Below are 24,297 nucleotides of genomic sequence, written 5' to 3' on the forward strand. Positions count from 1 at the left end.
CAAAACCACAGCAGATAGTCTTGTCCTTTTATGAAAAATCACTGAAATGACCAAATGAGCCAAAAATCTTTTTGTCACATCCCTTGGCAGTGTTCAACACCAAAGGTGATTTTTTCCAATGTTCAAACTTCAGTCTTTCATTTCATTTAACTATATAACTCCTTCATATCTCTGTAATTATTTCTAAAGCTCTAGATGATTCTACTTCAGCCTTGATGTTTGCACGTCTCAAATATTTGTGTATTCACAGCTCCAAAAACTTTCACTTTGTCATCTTACAGCCAAGATATATGAATTTGACTCTTAAGTTCCACCCTCTGCCTCCCAATAAATCAGTACCCCAGAATCCCCAAATTTTTTGTCTTTCTTGCTATATTGGTTAGTTTCAAATGGCTGCTTGCTGGAAGAGCTGTCAACATAGCTGGCATCCTTGGGTGCTCACCTTGCTGGAGAAAAAAATCAGCAAGGGAGGCCTACAGATGAGAGAAGCAGCACAAGAAACAAGCTTTACCTATCCATAGCTTTTACTTGGATATTTATCTCAATTTGGAGAAACTACTGTCTCTGGGAAAATGCAAAGCATTGCTAAGAATCAAAAAAGATAAATAAAGCCAAGTTTAATGAGCTTCTGCCTGACATGCTTAGCCCTGCCTCAGAATCCACAAAGCAGATATCTAACAGATCACCCAATTGCCTTCTATGATTAAACAGATGGATATGTGTGTGTGGACAAAGGTAGACCAGGGCATTTCGTGTACCTCAATTTTTATCAAGGCCTTTAACACTTTTAACACAATGTACCTTGCATCCAAGTTAGGACATTATGGCCTGGATGGGTGAACAACCAGATGGATAAAAAAACTTGTTGAATGATTGAGCTCAGAGAGTATTCATTCATGGAAGATGGTGATATGTCCATCACATTTATTTGAGAAGTTGTGGCAGTCCAGGGAAGTTCCCACTGACTGGAAAAGGGGAAACATAACCTCCATTTTTAAAAAGGGAAAATAGGAAGACCTGAGGAACAACAGACCTTGACTGCATATATCAACTCTGGAGGTCCTGCCCAGCCTAAATTATTCCATGATTCTATCCTACCTTAAGATTTTGCTTTAAAGAAGACCTCATACTCTGAAAATGGCTTCCTGAAAACATGCTAAACATAGCATCTTTAAATGGGGTTGAACAGCTTCCCTGAAGGAAAAACACACAATCCAGATTATTATCTTAATTAGTAATAATGGGTGTGCCTAAAGGAAAGCCAAGCAGACAGCATTGTCTTAAGTCAGTGGCACACAAAATCTCATTCATAATGTGAGTTCCAGTCTAACTTTGGTTTGTCTCCCCAGCCTGCTGCTCATAAGTCTGTTTAGACCACAAATTTCTCTGAACCTTTTCACTAAGCCTGAACTGTGTATTCTATACGCCGGATTGTTTTTTCTTTAAAAACAAACAAAACAAACGAACAAACAACAACAAAAACAAACAAACATGAAAGCAAAATCCTTACTAGCAATGCAGAATTGTCAGTCAGCTGGACACTGTAGGGAACAAGAATTTTTGCAACATTCATTGGCCATGGTCAGATCTGTGTAAACCCAGAAGTATTTCTAGGAGGTTTTTCACTATTTCCTCTGTAATGTTTTTAAAGTGGTATCGGTGCATTAAAAAAAACATGAAGAATTTACCATTCTTGTTCTATTTATAGTTTTAGGGATCTCTTGAATCCTACGGTTCTTGTTACACTTCACTTTTCAGGACTGAAGTTCAGTTTTGACAGATACTTGACAAAATATTTGATAGGTATGTACCTATCAGTCTTTTCACTATTTTACCAGATAAAAGTACATTCAGTAAAATTTTGGTTTCATTACAGTTGGCTATTTCAAGAAATTCAAGGCACTGCTTTTTCCCCTTTCCTTTTCAGCAATTCCTGTGTGCAGTTTTCACATACTTTTGCATGCGTGGTTGCTTATTTATTCACGAGTCCTCGAAGAGGAGCACTGAAGGGGCATAGGTTTTTAATACCCTTGCAAACAACTGAGCAAACGCTTAATGCAAATAGATCAGTAATGTAAATTCATGTACAAATACCAAACCTGCATTATTAAAAAAAAAAAAAAAGACAAAAACAAACCAAAACAAAACCTCAAAACAGTTTTGAGGCCAACTGTCACAGAGCAGCAGAGAAAAGAACCCAAGGGTTCTACTGGACAACAAACTGTACTTGGGACAGTGGCATGACCCCATAGTGATGAAGGATAACCACTTATTGGGCAGCAGAGATGAAAGACCAGAGGTGAGATTACTTCTCTTTTGTTAGATACTTGTGAGCTCACATCTAGAGTACTGTCTCTAGCTTTGAGCTCAACAGTAGAAGAAACAGAAGAAACTTGAGCAGGCAGAGGATTATCAAGAGGGTTACCAAGTGGTTAGCATGTATCAAAGGATATATAAGGACAAGGTGAGAGGTCTGGGTGTGTTCAGACAGATGAATAAAAGGCTAAGTATGGTGAACAGGAATTAAATTGCTGCTTCCAGTTACCTAAAGCAGGGTTATGAAGAAGATGAAGTCACACTCTTTCTTTAGTCTGAAATGAAACCCTGAAAGGCAGCATCAAGCAAAATGGTTATAAACACAGAAGTTCAACAGAATGAGGGTAGTTTAGCACAAGAAATTTACTCAGAAACGTAATGCAACCTCCATTCCTGGAGATATAAGAAGATGTACCTGGACAATGCGTTAGTCTTGTTTTGAGCAAAAGAATGGCATCCAGAGATGTCTCCCAACCTAAGCCAAGTTTTGATTCTTGTAATGGAATAATTAGCAGGTATGAAGTATGAATAGTTATGTGTGGGCTCCACACTTGGTTCACTGAGTTGAGAACAGCAGCATACAGTGTATTATGTTTCTCTCTGCTGACTAAAGAAACAATATGAAGATAACAATACATATGCATATATTAGAGGATGGGGTAGTTTCATATAGGCACATGTGACTGCAGAACAGTGAAGAAAGAAATGGACAGAAGAGTAAACAAATAAAATACTGGATTTAAGATTTTCAATATAGTCAATCAAGGTACAGTTTTAAAACTTATTAATGAGAAGGGAACCACCACCTTGACCCGGAAATATTCTCATAACTCATTACAGGACACCTCAATAATGCAAAGGAGATAACAATGAAGGACAAATACATATCTTGGGATGTAGTCAACAAAAAGCTTAATGAAATAATTTAGAAAATTACTTGTAAGCTTGTATAGTCCACATCAATAGTGCAGTAGTTCTGCACAGTGCCAACTCAAAGTTTTTGGCAGCCATTCAAATCTTTTTATTCTATCCATTCCGCTGACAATGGGAAAACAGCGCTTCACAAAGTATTGAAGATATTCCCATACATACTTATAATATTCATATTCAAAAGAGGCCCTGTGTCTGCAATGCATCCAAGGAAGAGAGAGAGACATTGCATTTTCTCACTACATCATTCATGGTTCAACATGGTAACGGAACACCCTTTATTGGTGGTTCCTATGCTTGGGAAGGAATAAAGGAGGGAGCATGATGTGATACCTATGTTAGCAGGATATAAACAACTTCTGGGGTTTTGACAGGGTGAGGAGAGAGGAATACAAGCAATTTGGCTTCTCTAAATCATTTCCCATTGCCATCCGGCCTCTCACGTATGCTGAATCTGTGTGGGCAGGAAAAAGGAAGAGTTTTTCCAGCTATTCCCTTAGACTTTTGGAAAGGGCAAGTTGATTGTGTGTGTCTTGCCTCTTCAACTCTCCCCTTAACTTTTTCTTATTTGTGAAGATTTTTCAGTGGGTCCTACAGCCATTCTAGTGGAGTTGGTGCCTTGTCACACTGACTTCTACTGTCCTTAAAAGATGCTGTCAACCTGACTACACTTTGGTATGAAGATAAGGAATAGATAGTTTGTTTTTTTTTTTTTTTTTTAAGTTATTTAAACTTAGAATTCTGTCACTGTTAGTGACTACTCTTCCACACTATTGACTGACACTATTGAGTTCCAGAAATAAACAAGAATGTCATATTCAAGAGATGGCTGCTGAACACTACAGGATTCCATTAAAAAAATAATTTTAATTAATTATTTTAATTAATTATTCAGAAGATGATCCGTCATATGTTCCATCATCTCTCTCACTGAATAAGTACAAGAAGATTCAGATATGGATTGAATCCTATGTTCTTGAGTGAAGATACTTAATGTGAGTAGCGGGTACTAGGCACAGAGAATATTTTACAATTTACTGATTTTAATGAAGAACATAATTAGTGCATACAAATATGAATTCATGAGAAGATGCCAAAGCTTCAATAAAAGTTAAACAATTCTAAAAACTTACTTTAAAATTCATTTTTTCATCATTTGTCAGACAATTCTCCTTGTACATATGGTGTTGCAAAATAACCTCAATCTAATTTACTGAATAATGTTCATACTAAAATAAGACCCTTCCTATTGTTAAAATATTAGAATGAGTTATAAGACTGATCAAACAAACAATAATAAAACATGCATTTCACTTACCTCTCTAATTTTGTCGCTGTAGATGATGTAATCACCTGCTCAGAGCTATGGTATATAAAAAGAAATCAGCTGCAAACCAGGAAAGAACCTACCTCAGTGGTGGTACTGGAAGATTCCAGCCCAATCATATTGGCTTGTACCAACTGCTGAAGAAGTTGTACTTGAGCTACATTGAGGAAGAAATCCAGATTTGTTGTCATATTCACTTCCAAAGAATGACCACACACCAAAATTTCCTATGGAGAAAAGGGAAAATATTAGATATCAGGTACTGGGCAAATAATTTTTAGTTTCTATGTAACTATGTATTTAAAATAAGGATTAGTAAAGCTCAGAGATTTCTTTACTGAATAAATTCTAAGCATCCTAGCCACCTCCTAATCTTTTTTTTTTTAAACGTTATTTTATATCTGCACTTGTGATGACCCTTTACACAAAATATCAAGTTTTCAATTTTTACTTTCTACATGTATTATTTGTTACTTTCCAACTGTGCACATCTATCGCATTGTTATAGTACACACCTAATACCCCTTATGTTCCTGTATCGATCAGTTTTGCTCTACCCAGGAGGTAGCTATTATGAAAAATATTCTTTGTGAGCTGACAGAAACTTACTGGCATCTTCCCTACATAAAATGTTTTAAATTCTTGAGATATAAACTATACCAAAAAGAGTCAATACCTTTTGTGTGTGACATGCTTCACAGACTAAGCATGAACAAGCTGACCCGCAGACTGGTAAAAGTGATTGTTAAGTCTGGAATAACTTGAGGTACCCACAATAATGACTGGGGAATGGATGCTCTGTGGAAATTTGTGGGCTTGAAAACTTGGCTAAAAGAACGCAGATCAACTAGCTTCTTATAGACAGCGTATACATTGCATTTTCAGGTTTCTCTGTGAGAGGCTTATGAATACAATGTTTTGTAATGTTGTACTATAGCACCTATTTTCAACATCTTTCCATCACAATTTTTTTTAAGGATTCCAATTTTCTGAACTGCAAACAGGCTTCTCTACCTCTGGACAGGCTGCCTTTAATATTAAATGCCATACACAAATCTTCTCTGTAGCAGAGAGAAGACACTTCAGTTAATGATAAAGATTTTTTTTTCTTTGCAGTTGGTGATGTCTGTATTTGAAAACTTACCACACCTGTGATTTAAAACAGTGAAACAGTAAAATATTAAGATTGCCCACATATTAAGAGTTCTGCTATTTCTGTTTGCATTTTATACTAACCTCTGGATGTAAATTCTCCGGAGTATCAATTTTTGTAAAAATAATTGCAGGAGCTGCAGTTATTCGAACAGTGAAATCTGTTAAAATTGGAGTTAAAATGGCTCTCCTTTCCTGATGCCGCTTTATGCTAAAAGGAAAAAAAAGGATAGGATTAAATCACATTATAAATTGTTGAGAGGCAAAAACTTCTGACGTTTTTCTTTATATCCATTATGTAGCATAAAACTGCTTCAACAGTAGTTTGGCTTTCTGGTAGTTAAGCATTAAATATCATAAATCACATCTATTCCAATCCTGAAGGCAGGCTTCTTCCTTCATTTCACGGAAAAGATGTCTAAATATTTGACTCTTCAATCTATCCCCAGTTAGACAACTGGCACATTTGGCATTGCTTTTCTTTTGTTTAACCAAACTATACAAAATCATTTGAACAACGATAAAATGTTATTAGAAGTATTTTTCAAACATGCCTGTGGATGCCCTTCCTTTTACAAATAACTGTCCTGAATCCTCCACAACACTTGAATTCATGCATTAAAGCCCTGTGGTGAAAAAAAATACAGTTGCTGCACACAACAACGTAACTGACAGAAAATCAAAGACATGAAAAATGACACTATCAAACCTCATAAAAGTCTAGGACTTGCACATTTCATTTGTAACAAATAAAGTCCAAAATATTTAAAATGCCTTCAAAAATGAGAAGTGACAGTCCTTCTGCACTGCTTCTTTCACTGCGTGTTCCTAGTAGTTGTTCCTACTTGGTACCTTTTCATCTAGATATTAACATTTGCTTGCCAGGAATATCTGTGCCATTAAACTCGATAATGATGTTTGTTTCCCAGCTGGGTATTAATTTTTTTTCCTTTAACCAAATACAAGGCCTAGAGGCACAAGCTCATAATGGATGGACCACTAATAGCTTATGACAACACATTCCAAATAGCCAGAATCTTCTGTGTCAGGTCAAATAAACTATTGCCACAAAATGCCATCTGAGAGTCTCTGATCAGGAAAAAAATAATGTAATGAGATCAAGATGGTGCTCAGCCCTTAAAAGAAGATACAGCTCAAATTCCTGGGACAGCCCTTCTATCAAGATTGATTTTGGTAATTCTTTCTACCTATCATAACTTACAAAAATGCTAAATGTCTGCATTTCCCCGAAGAGAAATCTAGAAATTATTGAAAAATTATGGGTCTGAGCTAAATTTTCCAATGCCCACAGAATAAGAAATTATCAACTACGAAACAATGCAAGTCAAAGTATACGCTAAATTATGCAAACATCTATTACAATATAAGACCAAACCACAATGCCATGTAAAAAAAAAAAAAAAAAAAAGAATATAGCTACACAGAACTCTTCAGATACATCTGCTTGTCAGATAGGTATACCTGTATTAGACTTGATCTCATTCTATCTAGTAATGGAGATGTAGTAGTTCAGACATCATCATAAATTGCCCAAGTGAGCCAGACACATGAACTATGTAATTATACAATCAGTTCTTACCATCAACTAGAATTATCTATGTTAATGTCATTAAATGATATGGTGACACGTCTATGTAGGAATAATCTCTTGACACACATGGAACAGGTGTTTAAAGTTCTTGATTAAGAACAGGTATTGATACAGATATTCCAGAGTAACGATAATAGTTCTGAAAAGGATTCTGTTGAAAAGTACACGGTCACAAATGTTGCTGGTTTGTTGGCCAAGAGTTAGGCAGAAATGAAATAGATATCATAACACGACTAGAAGTCAGGCTTCGATATATTTCTAGCAAGACACAAAACCACAGATGGCAGTTTACTGCTCAGACTATTTTGATGCCTCAAATTTCACTAGCAGTCTGAGTGTCCTCAGAACATGTAGGAGGCATGGCAAACAATATGAGAATGTAAACTATCATATGGAGGTAGGCCTTAAGTCTTTTAAATTTATTTAGGACAACAGTATACAGAAGTTAGCTAGCAGATGCTGCAGATCAGAGACCTATTATTTACTGAGCACAAGTGTAACAAACATTTGCGTTTGTTTCACATGACCTTCACAATCACTGCCAAGTTGGCTGCACACTAGTTATAGCAATATGCTTAAAATTGAGTTGATTTGTGACTGTGAGAAATTTACCATCTTACAGTAAAAACTTTAATATTTTGGTAAGCTGTTGCTCTGCTGGTCTACAATGATGGTTTCTGAAGCAAGATTAGTCTAATTAATTCCACAAATTAAATGCAGACCAGTTTTTGGTTAGTGTACATCTTCAACTAAAAAAAGTGTCTTAGATTTTGCCAGGTCTACAAATGCTTCTCTCCCTGCCATCACCTTCATTTTAAATTTAAACCAGATGGCTTTCTTTCCAATTCCTACTTCCCCTTCACAATCGGATGAGAAAGAAATGCTTTCATTTCTGAGGAAAATGGAAGAGCTAAGCAGTAGAACAATTCTATAAAAGAGCACACATCTATACGCTACTGAACTTCAATGTAAAGGGACTTAACACTGCTGGTATATATGATTTTGACAAATGAAACAGAGCTATAGAAGCAAGTTATTTGTTGAACCCCAAACCTACAACTGGCTCTTTTCATCATTGTTCAAATTATTTCTCAGCTTATTCCCATTTATTTTCAAATGTTATTCTAGAAGGTACCCAGTACACTGCATCATAGAGGACTTTTTCGTTAATATAGATTGGTTGCTGACTTTTTTTTTATTTTTCTATTTTTTTAAATCATCCTTATGTGGTATTCCTGTCCTGCTCTACTTACTAGTTTCCACATTTCTAGTTGGTGAATTTGAAGCTCAGCCAAATCAAGTATTAGCAAAATAATTGTAAGTACAAACAGAAGGCAAACAGAGCACAGTAAATAATGAGGGGAGAGGATATGAGAAACTGCACAAAAGGAACAAAGAAACAAATTCCACTTTGAATTATTAAGTCTTCCACACTGCACCTAAGTGCACCGTTAACTTAACACAGGTGTACGCCACATGAGCTTATGAAAAAACTTGATTGTGAAGAGCGTAATGATGGCTCTGTGTCTGCAGCACATTCATTCCATGGTTCATTTGTGCATCTGTTATATATTTGTCTTGGAAAAAAAAAAAAAAAAGAAAAAAGAAAAGAAAAGGAAAAGCTAGTACTTTTAGAGATGTTAAAGCAGTTGATCATCTACACTTAAAAGTACTGCACATAGTACTTGAAAGTCCATATGTTAGCGCAGAGCAACAAGGAAGCAAAACAGTTATGATAAGGTCTGGAGGTGCCTTTTACTCAGTGCTGAATTAGGGCTATATCTGAATGATTATATGAACTCTGGTTATTGACTACAGATCCACATTGTAAAATCACAGGACAGAAATGGTCTCTGTCCTCAAAGGTTTACAATTTAAATCTAAGAAAAAACAGACCTGAAGACTGGGAAATAAAAGTAACAACTAACAGCATTGTAGGTAATGACATCAGTACAGTGGCAATGTTATAGCTGTTTTATGAGTTTTTCTATTACACTGTAATAGAAATGATTTTTTGGGGGGGAGGATTTGAAAGACAACATTGCAATGATTTTGTGAATGTTCACAGGAGATGCCTTTAAACCTGTAGGATAACCTAGGAGTGAGCACGAAAGTACCTTTTTGGAAATTAAATGCAGCAGCCCCGTTAACTGGCATGGTAAGGTTTGATGAACACTGAGTGTACACAAGTATGCAAATGAAAGAAGACATACAAGAAGAAATGGATAGTTTGGAACTACCTTGAAAATAAAGACATATCTAATGATTAATGTAACAAAAAAATGTTGTGGAGACAAGATAAAGAGGTATGAAGAACAGAATTTTGTATTCAATACAACATTGTATTGCATCACATCATAGAACGGCTTGGGTTGGAAGGGACCTCAAAGATCATTTAGTTCCAAGTCCCCTGCCATAGGCAGGGATGCCACCCACTAGATCAGGGTGCTCAGGGCCTCACCTAACCTGGTCTTGAACACCTCCAGGGACGGGGCATCCACAACCCCTCTAGGCAACCTGTGCCAGTGCCTCAATGCTCTGAGTAAAAAGCTTCCTCCTAACCTCTAATCTAAATTTCCCCTCTTTCAGTTTAAAACCATTCCCCCTCAACAGCATATGATTACATCCATTCAGAAGCACTTTGAATTTACATGAGGAGGAAGGACTGCCAAAGAGATGATGTTGCACTAACAGAGGAGGTGTGATGATGTGAGACTGGAAAAGCTATGAAAGTGTACAATAAGGAATATAACTTGGCAATCTTATATGCAAACAAAATCCAAACAAACAACAAATACTGGACAGTAAGCAATAAAACATGACCTAGATGTGCAACTTGGAAACGTCTGCCTTATTCCTAATTATCATTTTTTTCTTCATGATACCTTAATCCAGATAACTGGATAACTTAATCCAGAGTTTGAGTCCTTATATAATTAAAATATACACAGCTCAGGAATTAACTCATATATATTGAATTCATGAATGACAACTGAGAGCTCGCTTATGCCATCTAAGTTTACTGTCTACGGAGAGATGAATCTTCACATAAAGTTCCTTTAGATGAAAAACAAAATTCAAGTATTAGCATGGAACATCCCACATAATCAAGCAGTGTTTTCTAGAGTTGTAAGGCACGCAGCCTGAAGATGTTATATTAGTTAGCATGCTAACTTTGGACTTTTTTCGGGCTTTTATCTTGCAGGCTTCCCTTAGAGCCGTATAAATCATTTAATCCCTGATCTACAAATGCATTGGGATACCTAACTACTGATGAGATCTGTGGAAATGAGCATCATCCCACCTCTCATCTCCATCTTTTGGTTGGTAGAACAGTTCATATCCTTTTAGCTCTCTGAGGTGTTACAAAGAATCATCGTAAGACAGTGAAATAGTGTAACTCTACTTTGCGGACTATCTAATGACCAAAAAATTAGACAATGAACAAACGTACACCATCTGGCTGTACAGAATGACTATTGTTATGTAATTATGCCTCAGTAAAACTAATTTTCATCTTATTAAGACTAATAACAGACATTTCACTGCTGTGGATTAATAAAGGAAATAACATTCCCTTGTTATTGAGTAAGAGTTTGTACAGTCCAAATAAAAATACGACTTCAGGTACAAAAAATACAACAAACTGAAGTACAAAACTGAATGCAAACATATTTTATTTTATTCCAAGATTCACAAGGAATGCCCCTACTTCCCCACACATGGATCTACTGATCATTTCTTCTTGGTCTTCCCTCCTAGAATCTGGCAAGTTGCACTTCAACTCTCCAAAAAAGCATGAAAATGAAAACTATTCAAGGAAAAATCTGCAGGAAACATTTCTGAGGATCCTTGCAAAGCAAGAGTGGTATTTTGTTCAGTTTCATACAACAGATCATTGGCTCCCTGACATACTCAATGAGAGTTGCAAAGAGCTGTTCCAGATGGTCGTATGCCAAGGACAGAACTGTAATGCAGTATATTGCCACACTCAATTCATTACCACACAGAGAAGTAATGCTTTTAAGCTCAATTAATTTTTTTTTTTTTTCAACAGAGTTTATTCAGGCTGCAGGAAGCAGAAGTTGCTGCTGGGAGCTGTAGAAGGATTGCACAGGGATGGGGGCGAGGCCTCAAGAGAGGATATATTTCTTTATTTCCTTCAGGGCTGTTGTTTTTTCCATTGAGAGGAGGGAGAGGGAGGAGGAGATCCGCAAGCTGAAAAAGCAGTTTTCAATCAAGAAAACTTCTTTTGGTTAAGTACTCCCAGTTCCCCACATGCTGTTTGGTAAAGGGAATAAATGTGGACAGGTTTCATTTGTACATAACCTTACTAGAACTGTCTGACTGTTTCCAGTACTCTTTTTATATATTACACCATTAGGGAGCTTTTTATAACATCTACAGTGAAGGATAAACATTTCATAATGGGAAGAGTTATGACCCCCAATCCCCAGTACAGCATGGTATTTGGACAGGTTTTTCTGAGAGCGGGCACCCACCCTACCAGAGCGTTCTAGTTCCCTCTATTCTTCCTGCAGTGACCTCCAGAGGCATGGGAGGCAGCATATAGATGCTTCAGGATAATACGTTGAAGATTTTTACACTAATCTCCTTGAAACATTTAACACCTAGTCTCAAAGTAGGATTACTTTCTTTCCAAATCTCACTGTAAGAGAAAAAAATAAAAAATAAACAAATTCAAAAGCATGAGCTATTTGGTACTAGAAACTCCAGAAGAAATGGTGGGAACATCTGAATGATTTACTTTCTATATAAATGTTGCTAAAGCATTTAAATTATAAATTATGTCGAAAGCTTTCAGATATTTGTTTACATTACATACAAAAATTTTATATTTAGAATGATTTGGTTTTCATTCAAGTTTTTAAAACAAGACCAGATTTCAACTCAGAAGACTAAATTACGATATAATAAATTCTAGATTTTTTACAGCTCTTTAACTAAAACAAAACAAAAAAAAAAACCACCAAACTAACACTTTTAGAAATGGGAACGCAAAATAAAGGGTGATATCTCTGCTGAAGTTCTCTGTATGTGAAATACGCGGATATAGATTAGATTCTATACTGTACCACACTTTGTCGATACATTAAAATGAGTCAAGTAAGAGAGAAATGGATCTCAAAAAAGAATTTTAAAAATCAGTTAACCTAATAAACCATAACACTGTGTCTAAATGGTAAGTAAAACCAAGGAGAAGTACATGTAAAATTAATGAAACTAACCTTACAATAATTCAGTAAAAATCATTATGTTCCAGATAAAACATCTGAATGAAACTTAAAGAATTAAAAAAGAAAACAGTATCACAAGTAGGTAAAAGTATAAAGCTTCCATGATAATTGCAGTAAATCTTAAGATAAAAATCACCCTGAAAACACTAAGCACCATGTAAAACGCCATGCAGCCATCCTCTTAGTGCATGCTGGATATCTCTCAATGGATGGCAAAGTTCAATATGGGTTCTTATAGTTCTCAGCACACCACTTGCACAGATCATAAAATAGATCCAGATTCAGCAAAGCTGACTGCCAACTAAAAAGCAAAAATGTGAATATCCTGAAAAAGAATTGTAGTAGATGTGTAAAAATGTAAGCCAAAAGGACAAGAAAACACTTATTCCAGCTTTCTCTTTAAACATATTCAAGCTGGAATTAAAATACAGTATTGCATACCACAAAGGAAAAGCTAATGGATTTAATTAAAAGTGATCTATATTAAAAAATGAATTAGAAGACTCATATAAAAACTGTTTCAGAATAAACTTACTTATATATCAAATACATTGTAATAAAAAATTATTTTGGAAGTCTACTGAGAAAACAAACAATATCCAAGCAGTTATATGAAAAAAGAGAATTCTGATTATTTTCAACTGTTTCTCTTATTCTTATCTCTATAGCTTTTTAGTAATCTCACCAATTTTCCTATCAAAATCGATAACCATAAAGCTCAGACTGAAGTCTGCTAGCAACATGACTTCAGCCACCAACAGGAAGGAAAAAGGAACGGCAATTCCCCAGTGGCTGCTTTTGTAATGTTAGCTTTACTCACAGATTAGCCAGAAATCCTTTGGAGATTAATTCTCTAAAGAAATGCTGGTAGCCCTACAACATTTTGTGAGAAAGAACTTCATGGGCAACTTGCCCAAAATCAAGGCCTATATAGAACGGGTCATGTATATATTTTCAAGTCCAAGAAATTAAATGCAAAGTTGTCTATGAAATTGTGTTAATAATAAATAAATAAATAAATCATCATATGGCAGGAGAGAACCAGATGATCTTATAATTGAAGAACCAATACTATTACTGTGTTTAACTGATTTTTCATCTGTATTCCAGTCACTCCTTCTAGTTTTATCATTGCTTTGGTTAGATCTGCTGTTACTGACCTCTGGTTTTCAGTGATAAACTAGAGTTTATTCTTGGTCATATGTATTCCTCCAGAATGGCCTTATATGCTCTTTTGATCTTTCATCAATTCATCACGTACAAATCTCAGGCTTCATGCGGTCCTCATGTAGCTTTCTTTTGCTACAACTTGCTCTACTTCCAGGAAAATCTCACAGATTCCTGTCATCTCCTCTGCTCTTGAAAATTAATTGAACAATAGTTCAATTTTTGTCTTCCTTCATGATTCGTCCTGTTTTTCTATTTGACTTTCAGGAACACATCCCTTAATTCAGAAAGGAAACTGTATCTTGGGAGACATAAAATAGCGCATACATTTCATAAAGATTGGACCCATGGCCAAAGAGCCAAGCACACACAGCACCACAGAATGGAGTGGGGCCAGAAATGCAGAAGAATGGAAGCTTGTGATGGCAAGGACCAGCAGCAGGAAGAGATTTCACCCAAAGCCTGAGGTGCTCTTGCAGAACCTCTTCACCACTCTCTAGACTGAAGAAGAAAGGCCCATCAAATATGAGATATCATGGAAGGACTGCGAAGGCTTGTCCACGTGTTGGACTATTACCCTCTGCTGCTCTTCCATGTGGACATTAATGATTCCAAGGGCAAATTGTAAACCATCAAACAAGATTTCAGAGCGCTGGGGATGGTGGTCAAGGGTCTGGGAGCACAGGTCATTTTGTCCTCAATCCTGCCAGTGAGCCGGGAGGATGGGAGGAGTAGCAGACAGATTTTCCAAGTTAACAACTGGCTGCACTGCTGGTGTTGGCAACACGGCTTAAGTTGGGATGCCTCCAGGGGGTGCATGCAGCCGAGCAACTGTGTACAGGACATGGCTGTGGAGGATCCTCTTACAATCCTGCTGGGAAACCTGCATGCTCAATTACCCCTCTGAAATGTCTGTACACCAGTGCATGAAGTATTGGGAAAATACAGAGGAATTAGAGATCTGCGTGTGGTCGCAGGGCCATGATCTCATTGCCACTACAGAGATATGGTGAGATAGCTCACATGACTGGGATGCTATCAGAGATGGCTATGTGCTTTTTAGGGAAGACAGGCCAGGAAGGCAAGGTGGTAGAGTTGCTCTTTCTGTGAGAGAGCAACTGGAATGTATCAAGCTCTGCCTCGGTGTGGATAAAGAGTGAGTCAAGTGCTTATGGGTAAGGATTAAAGGGCAGGCTAACATGGGTGACTGTTGTGGGTGTTTACTACAGGCCACCTGATCAGGAAGTCAATGAGGTCTTCTACAGATAGCTGGATAGTCTTATGATCACAGGCCCTGGTTCTCATGAGGAATTTCAACGACCCTGATATTTGCTGGGAAGACAACACACCTAGGCACAAACAGTCCAGGAGGTTCTTACAGAGCACCGATGATAATTTTTTGACACAGTTGGAAAAGCCCATGAGGAGAGGTGTGATGCTGGACCTTGTACAAGCAAATAAGGAATGGTTGCAGATGTAAAAGTTGACAGCAGCGTTGGCTGCAGTGACCATGAAATAGTGGATTTCAGCATCCTGTGTGGAAGAAGCAGGGCAATAAGTAGGATTGCAAATCTGGACTTCAGAAGAGCAAACTTTCACTTCTTCAGGAATTCACTTGGAGGAATCCCATGGATTAGGGCCCTTTAAGGCAGAGGAGTCCAAGAGATCTGGTCAATATTCAAGCACCACTTCCTCCAAGCATAAGACCAGTGCATCCCTATGAGGAAGAAGTTATGCGAAGGGGGCAGGAGATCTACATGGATGAGCAAGGACCTCCTGGCAAAACTCAATCAGAAGAAGGTATACAGGAGGTATTTTTTGACTTATACAACCTGTAAAACCTGTATGCATTTTTATAGCACATGTATGAATTTTTAGAGTAAAAAAAAAAAAAAAAGGCATATTAAAACTAGAAATTAAATAAAAAAACCTCCAAAATCAGAAAAAAAATAAAACTAATATTTTATAATTTAAAATTTTAAAACTTAAAATACAAAGCAAATGTATGCAGGCTTTACCTTGCAATTCTGTTTACATAGAGGGCAGAGCTTTGCATGTGTATCACACAGTATACAACAAGGAAGACTCAGTTTAAATATCTCATTCTAAAAATTTGTCTGGTTTTAGTTACAGAAGCACAAAAAACACTTCAGAACCAATAGGAAATGTTCTACTTTACCCTCCTCTAACTTAAAAATGACTAAGCTGGTTTTACTCAAGCTTTGTAATAATACAAACAAAAGAAGTTAAAAACAAAAACAAAACCTCCTGTTGCTTGTAGACTGAGAAGCTGGATGTCATGTCTCAGCCCTGGAGTTATTTTTATGGACATAACAATAAGCCACTCAGAAAAGAGCTTATAATGGAAAAAAAGACACAATAACTAGACAATAACTGCAGTGCAGCAATTAATAGTGATATTCCCTTCAAATGCATATTCCAAAACTCCGTACAAATTGTGCTTGCCATGCAAAAAAACAATGCAGAGTTAGTTGATTCAGATATACTGCAAATGGTATCTGTAATGTTTGTGCTATGTAACTTCAGAAGAGAGTTAAAAAAAAAAAAAAGTTCCTACCTACTGGCCATGTTCCATTCAAGTGCTGGATTTTGAGAATTTCTTTCAGTCTCTGGCAAAACCCCTCCTTTTCCATTTTCCTTCTCTGGTTTCAACTGATTCCAATGAGCAGTACCAATGTTTATAGATTGAAGATCTATTTGATATTGTCTGTCTTCAACTTCTGACCCAGGGTCTCGAAGTATTCCTAGATTCAGTGCTCTTCTGTAATACAAAAAAAAAAAAAAAAAAAAAAAAAAAAAAAAAAAAAAAAGCACTTCAGAACAAATTGCAATGAAGAAAGCAATCACTAACATAGCACAAATCAGACTAAAATTTGCATTGAACAAGTTTTGCTTAGTAAGGCAATTAAGATACAAAAATAAGAAAACTCAGGTATGTGTTTTGCTACTCTTGATTACATCTAAGCATTACTTTAGGTCCAGATCTTCAAAAGCACCCAGATGCCTCTCTCTTACGCGTTTGAATGAGGAATACGTAAATAAGTATATTTCAAAGTTTAGGCAGGTCCATCAAAGTCATCAATCCATTGAGATCAATCCATTGACTTCAGTGGACTTTGAATCAGGTTCATATGAGCAGCCCTATGGGAAATGCAGGAAAGCATCTTCTGAATAGATAAAGGATGCGTTATTTTAGTCTTCAAAAAGAACAGCTACATATCGCTATTGTGAACAACTTTACTGTGAGATAATTGTTCAATCTTACCTGAAAGAATAAAAATTGAAAAGAACATTCTAAGATGAAGAAAATCTTTTTAACACAGATTTTCAGTACAGTGTTGTGTTATTAAAATTCTTCTGACAAGAAAGAAAAAAAGCATTTTTGAGTGAACCACATTACTTGTGGACTCTGCCAAACTCTACTGCATTGGAAGAATATTTATACTTGCAGCTGAGCTTGGAGAACAGTCACATCAAGCTTCAACAAAACAAAGAGATTTTAGATGAATGGGTGCTGTGAAGACCATTTGTTCTTACTAGTAACCGGTATGCGAGGAGTCATCTTCTATAATTTGCCTTTTGCTAATGAGAGCTAGGAAATCTTCCAAGAACTGAACTTGCCCTTTCTACATGGTGAACAACATAACTTTATCCACAATGCTCATTTAGTAATACAATAAAAAAGCACAATTGAACTTACCACTTTTTTTTTTTTTTAAACAAGCTAGGAAAATGCACAAGGATATGATCTTGTTCATTTCGCTTTGAATCTATGCTCACATCAAATTATAGTCTATTTTTCATGATTTCATACATTACTGAGTTGAAGTTTGATTTGAAGGATTAAAAGCAGCACACTGCAATCTGTGATACATGCACTAATGCAACCTATAGCTATTGGTACGCACCATATTTCAAAGTGCAGACTCAATGCTGCCCAAACCCAAACACAGCTGAAACTGCTGCTACCAATGCCATTGTCACTGATGAAATATGCTAATGATTAAGATAATGAATTAATTATCTACCCACAGGGGCACGCAAATGTCAGGAAAGCCAGCAGTTTTTACCCAAGTGACACCTGCTGAGGCAGTGTGATGGCACCATTCAGTAGTCCTATAACTTTCTGAAATGCTTATCTGAAATGCACTGAAAATCTGTTATGTCAGTAGTGATATTTCAAAATCAAATGTGGTTTCTTAAAACTTCGGAATGCGTTTGTCAAATTTTCACATAGAGAGATCTATCCAAAACAACTGTGCCTTTTATTATTCTTTCTAGGCATTACTTCCTCAACATGTATGTAGTCTTATTTATTTATTTATAAACTGTGGATTATAGTTTGGCCTAGTGTCTATTTACACACCTTGTTTAATGGAAGTAAATATTGGAATATATGTTTTGTGAAATACTACTGAAATTAAAGTACCAACTTACATATTTTATGAAACCTGTTTAAGTATACAAAATACAGAATATGATCATTTCACCTGCATAATGAATCATTCTCTCCGCTACTTAACAGTAAAGAAATTTTGTCATTCGTTCTTTTATGAGCAGCTCGAGAGCTTGCATTAAACTGTACCTAGCACTATATTCCTTAGGCTTGTTCAGCACAACCATGATGTGGTGAACTTAATTCCTAGAGCAATATTTGTCTGTGTGCGGCAATATGAAACTCCACATTGTGACAATGGTTTTCTTCCCCTCAAAAATAACTTAATTACAAAAACAATGAAATCACTCTTTGACACACACACACTGCCATGCAGCAAAATACACAAAGCTACTATTTAGACATAGGGTACTAGTACATTTCATGGCTAGTATAATATTAACATAATGGATTTGTCTTTTTTTACGTTTTGACTAGACTGATTATTGCTTTCAGAAGTACAACTTACCAGCTTCATCAAGGATCAAAATATAGCTTTTTCTCCAAATATGTACATAGACACATTTACATGACCACTTATTTGTGGTTTTCTTTACAAACCATTTTTATAAGTAAGGCCCCTGTTTTATTAGGTATATACCTTCTAGAAGGATGAGAATAGGTTAAAATGAAGCAAAACTGGCCTGATCTTAAACACATACATTATGCATAAGGTCTGTAGCCTTTTTCATTCTGTAGCTTTCAAAACCCTTTCAGAAAATAAAATCAGGGAAAAAGAGTAAGCTGAGATTCAAGACTTCTCTAGCCCTACCATAAAAGATAATTTACTAGCTGAAATGTACTGTAGGAGTAATGATTTTAATTGCTTCACCCTTCTGAAAACAACCTCACTATTCCATCTGAACCTTTCAGCAGGTGGTATAGACTACAACAGTTGGTCAATAATACAGTAAGATCATAAGCAAACAAAGAAGACCATAAGCATATAACAGGAAACACAGCTTTAATGTTTTTCTTTTCAAATTGATTTAGTCTGGGTCAGGCTTTTTGTATGTTTATATAAGAAACAGCTCATGTTGAACCAGTTACTTCATGCTGCTGAATAGGCATAATTCTGAGACCCACTATAAAGAAGTTAAATCTATCCACTTATAACTCATCTGAGACCTACAAAAAGCTAAACAAGGCAGGAAAAAAAGCATTGTAAGTCTATACATTATGTAACAATCAAGAAATAACCATAGACTTCACACATAACAGTTAATTTCTTTCAGCACTTAGTAGATCTCTGTGTGCACTCATTTCCCCTCCCAGGTACAGAGATGAGAAAGCGATCCATTCAAATTAAAGGCTCTGCCCTGATGGTAAAAGATGCTTCCTATTCTAATTCCAAAGGAAACGGACAACACGCTGGGATCAAAAAAACACCCTCTACTTTATAGGGGTGAAAGTTGGACCTGGATACAGAGGCTACGCAAAAGGACTATCTTCTCTTCTGCTTACACAGTTTGAGTCTAAATGAGTAGGAAATCCCATGATCTATGAACAAGAATTGGCTGAAATAGTGTTGAAATCACAGCAATATTATAGTTGACCTCATGCTCCATAACTGCATTTTTCCCACTCTGTTCAACGTAATTTCTTAACTTATTCTCCCCAACAAGGCCACTGGAAGTGTGATACCAAATAGGGGGAATCTGAAAGAACTGTTTCTTGGGGAAGCAATGGGCGACGGCCCCATTTAGAGTGAGATGCTACAGGGCATGATGTTAAGGGCAGAAAGAAGAAAGTGTAGTAGTGTGGTAAATAGTGTAGTAGTGTAGGGCATCTATGATGACAATATTAGCCTCCTGAAATGCTGAGCTTTTATTAGTAAAACTCAAGGCAGGAACCAGCTTTCTGAAAAAAGACAATTTTTTTTCCCTCTCTATCCTTTTCTTATAGCAAGTGGATGCCATTGCCACAAAGAAGCTAAAGCTTGAGTCACTGGGAGAAAAAAAAATAACTTTCCTACCACTGCAGAACATGTGCTACATAGACATCATCTTAGAGCATGAATGAAAGGAACCCTGTATCATAGCAGTTGGTGATTGAAGACAATGATTTGATTAAATTTGGAGAGATTAGAAGACATATTTGTCAGAAAGACCCAAAGAAGAAGGTGAAGAAAAGACAAGGCAAGACACACAGGACACAGGAGAGAACAGGAGGCAGAAGGAAGATGGGATCAGGGCTCTAATGCTAAAATTACATAAAAGTTGTAGCTAAGAAAATTCTCTTATTACAGGAAAGGAGGAGGAGACATCCTTAGGCAAGAAGAGTCAGTCCTGACAAATTTCTAAAATCCTGTATGTAATCCTGGGTATGTTGTTTGCCATATAGCCTGAGCTCTGTATCTTTCCTAATGGAAAAGCCTCAGCTTTTCTTCCCCACTCCGCCATCTGTCCCTTCAGAGACTCATTTGTGGCTTAACAGATACAATGTTTTATGATGGAAACTGTTTAATCCACGTCAGTAGAGCAGACTCAAATGCTGCCACAGTATACCCCATTTCTCACCACTTCTGCTGTTTTTTTCTCAGTGCTATGCCACATACAGCTGGCTTTGCTAGCAGACGCTACCTCTCCCCTCTTCAGCTCAGCCCCAGAAGAACTCAACTACTGCACCATCTCAACGCTTGCTGGCAGCACACTCTGCATTGGATACCATCAAATTCTTTATCCAGATCATCATTTTAGCAAATGAATAGTAAACACTAACTTTTATATGATTCTTATCTCTGCACTGTAATGATTAAATACAAACTCAATACAGTAAGACTCCTCTCTCTTGGATGCTTTACCAATTACCAAGTGATGTTATCTTGTTCACTTTTCATTGTAACATTAATTAATCTTTGCAGGCATCTGCTTCATAACAACAAAAATTACATTCTCCCTTATTAGCTCATTAGTCTTGTGCTCTGTACAGCCAGATACATCATCATTCCCTGCAGAAGTACACTACACAGTGGGTGTCTTGTAAGTCAAACTGGTTAAAGTACCTGGATTTAGCTTCAGCTTTGGAGGACCTTGTAAAAGAAAACACCAATGCTAGCTCCATAAGCAAAATCAAATGACTGAGCGCTTCTAAACATTTACATAGTAGACAAATCCATCACATTACTAAAAGCTAAGGAATAAGTTATTAATTGAATTCCAACTGAATAGTTTTTGTAGTCATCAATGGTCATACTTATAACTATATAATGGTTTGCAGTGTTTACAGCTTTTTTGCATAGACATAATTCAATTTAAGAGGTGGATTACTTGTGCAATTAGCATGCTGAAAAGAGAAGACCAGCAGTGATTGAAATATATACAAAAACTTCTTGTGATTGTGCTAGGCAGTTTCAAACAATTGATACAGTCAAGCAATAGTCAAAAGTACAACCTGTATAATTTTCCTCTGTTTTATATAATGCTTCTTAAATGTTTGACTTGTGTTTCTTATGCAGCTTGGTTCCTTTTGCTTTATGCATACCTACAGATGAATATCATGGCCAAGAGAGAAAGCGTAAAAGTGTAAAACAGCAAAAGAGGAGGATGAGACACCAAGTAGTTATAAAGTACTTTAGGAACTCAAGGATACACAAATTACAGCAATTATGGTACTCAGTGCTTTCAAATCATCATAACAATAAATAATAATAATAATAAAAGATTCTGCTGTGCACAAGCATGTACTAAGGCATTATTCAAACTATGAATGTCAGAGCGCCTGGGGAAAACAATAAAAGACAACTGGATCTCCAGGACAGATCATCCAGACCCACAACCATCCAACAGACCAACTAATAAAAGAGTACTAAGGTTTAGCTGAGTGTCATTGTGTGTCTGTTTGTCTCCTCAGAGCCTGGAATACATATGGACGTGGTGTTAGATACATGTATAGAAAAAAAAGCTTTGAAAAGGAGCTTGATTTACTGCTATTTCAGGACAGCTGAGCTTCAAGTGCAGAATCTTCTACTAATAATGTCCAAGTTCCCTGCAAACTGAATGACATTAAGGGAAGATGGTCGTGATCTTCTGCAATGCCATCGTCCTATCACAACACTATTGTGTCTCTTAAATATTTCCAACTGCTATTAAACAGTCATGTTTGAAACAAATGTAAATAGGATACATACAAACACAGACTTATCCCCTCTCACAGCTTCCAGACTTTCCCACTTGTTCAGAAAAAACTCTTCTACAGAAGGTAGTAATAATAAAGCTATTTTTTTTTTCTTCCAGGAATCTTACCAAAATATGCCATTTACTTTTCACTGAAAGTTTTCAGCACAGCTTTTTTCTTGCCAAGCTGGAGCAGACAGGTTTTCCCTTACAATTAATTTGTAAGCTTTGTAAGTATAAACACAGACAACAATACAGATAAAAATCTCAGTTCTTAATCCTGCTCAGAGATGCTTTTGAAATAGCAATCACTTTTCTTCTAGCTAACTTTGTGGCCTTAACTTAACCAGTTTTATCAACTACTACCTACTGAATTGTGCAGATATTTACTTTCACCCTAAATCATTTTTAAAAAGACTGATTTTCATTGAGCTACCATAACGCAAAAGAAAAGAAATATTGTTTTGAACAGACAGAAGAAGAAATCTGAAGAACTGAATTTAATGTTTTGCGCTATTTTGCACATGTGACTGATACCCTCCCCAACAGACTAGAAGATGCTCTTTTGGCTACAGCAGAGGTGACAAACCTAACTGGGTGCATGAATGTGCAGAAGAGCTAAGTCTGCCAGGTGCCAGACATTGTGCACAAGGAGGCCAGGGACATGGGAGGCTGCTGGGACAGGCCTTTGTGCTGGCCACATCCCCTTCTCTTCAAGGCTAGAACACGCCAAAGGAAAATAAGAGAGGCAAGTTTCATTTCTACCCTCCCTAAGCTTATTGTGTAACTCTAAGCAACAAAATTAACATCTTCAGCCACCAGTTTACTCATATATATTGTGAACATACTGCCAAAATCACATTGTGAAGATGATTAATTGCATATAAATCATTTCGAGATACAGTGTTATATGAACACAAATGTATAAAAATATTTTTAAATTAAGTACTGCTGATTTTTAATAAGATGTTATTTATGTAACTTAAATATTTTTAGTTTGAACACCAGCGGGTACATATTCAGAGGAAAAAATAACAGCATCCCTCCACACCCACTAGTTACAGTGGTGGTTCCAGGTGGGTGCTACTATAAATCTATTTGCTATCCATTTAGGAAGGTCAGAATTTAGTGAACTGGACTATACCAAGGACTGGTAGCTGTACACTGATCATATAAAAGCCACTGAACACATGAAAGGAATTAGAGTAGATCACACATCAAACATTTTGGCCTGGTGCTTCCTTCCACTAGTCCTACAGGCAGGAAATGCTCTACATATCCTGTGAGGTGACCAGACATTTCGAAGCAGCCCCATGCTCCAAGGGCTCTGGTACAGTCATTTCCTGCAAATAAGCTGACGAACTTTTGCAGTGCAGTTGTCTTCTAGACTTGTATCTGGACCACAGAATGAATGATCCTATGATGATAAGGTATGGTATGGTAAACTACAAAGTAATTTCAGCCTGTCAGGGAAAAAAAAAAAAAAAGCATGAAACGAAACAAAGCTAAAGTTTGCAGCTGTGCATTTAGATGTCATCTGGTTTAATGACTTTTGTAACTTTATTGTTTAAATTCCTCAGCAAAAATAACAGCCTGAGCAAGTCTGAACTTTTAAAGATCAGTTTTTCATTTTTATACTGTTTAATGTTTAGACAGTTTGAGGAATCTCATTATATTTCTTAAGCATTCACCCAAATTCAGGGAGCATAGTATAAATATACAGTTGACAGACTGTATAAATGATAAGTATGCACAATTCCAAAGGAGGCTCTGTATGGTATTTTTGGATGCCAAATGTTTCTACGAAAAACAAGTGGAATAGAGTTTCTCTAAATAGAGTCAGTGAGGACTGAGCGTGAAGAGTGTAAGTGGAAGTCTGGGGTAGGTATGTTAGCTAAAAGAAGTCAAAATACAATGTAACCCAAACACTTTTATGCTTTTTGATTCATGGTAGAAATAATTTT

General features: G+C 36.6%; 1 protein-coding gene across 8 annotated transcripts in view; it reads right to left on the bottom strand.

The window, feature by feature from the left end:
• VPS13B (vacuolar protein sorting 13 homolog B) overlaps positions 1-24,297 on the bottom strand; it is a 465,257-nt gene that overhangs the window by 149,541 nt on the left and 291,419 nt on the right. For all 8 annotated transcript variants that reach the window (XM_072034434.1, XM_038173544.2, XM_072034433.1 and 5 more), the window contains 3 exons: positions 16,341-16,544; positions 5,810-5,936; positions 4,657-4,800 (listed from right to left, as the gene is read on the bottom strand). In XM_072034434.1, the coding sequence (XP_071890535.1) occupies positions 4,657-4,800; positions 5,810-5,936; positions 16,341-16,544 (475 nt within the window). The remainder of the gene's footprint in view (positions 1-4,656; positions 4,801-5,809; positions 5,937-16,340; positions 16,545-24,297) is intronic.

This window comes from Anas platyrhynchos, chromosome 2 (genome assembly GCF_047663525.1).
Source record: "Anas platyrhynchos isolate ZD024472 breed Pekin duck chromosome 2, IASCAAS_PekinDuck_T2T, whole genome shotgun sequence".
NCBI classification, from domain to species: domain Eukaryota; kingdom Metazoa; phylum Chordata; class Aves; order Anseriformes; family Anatidae; genus Anas; species Anas platyrhynchos.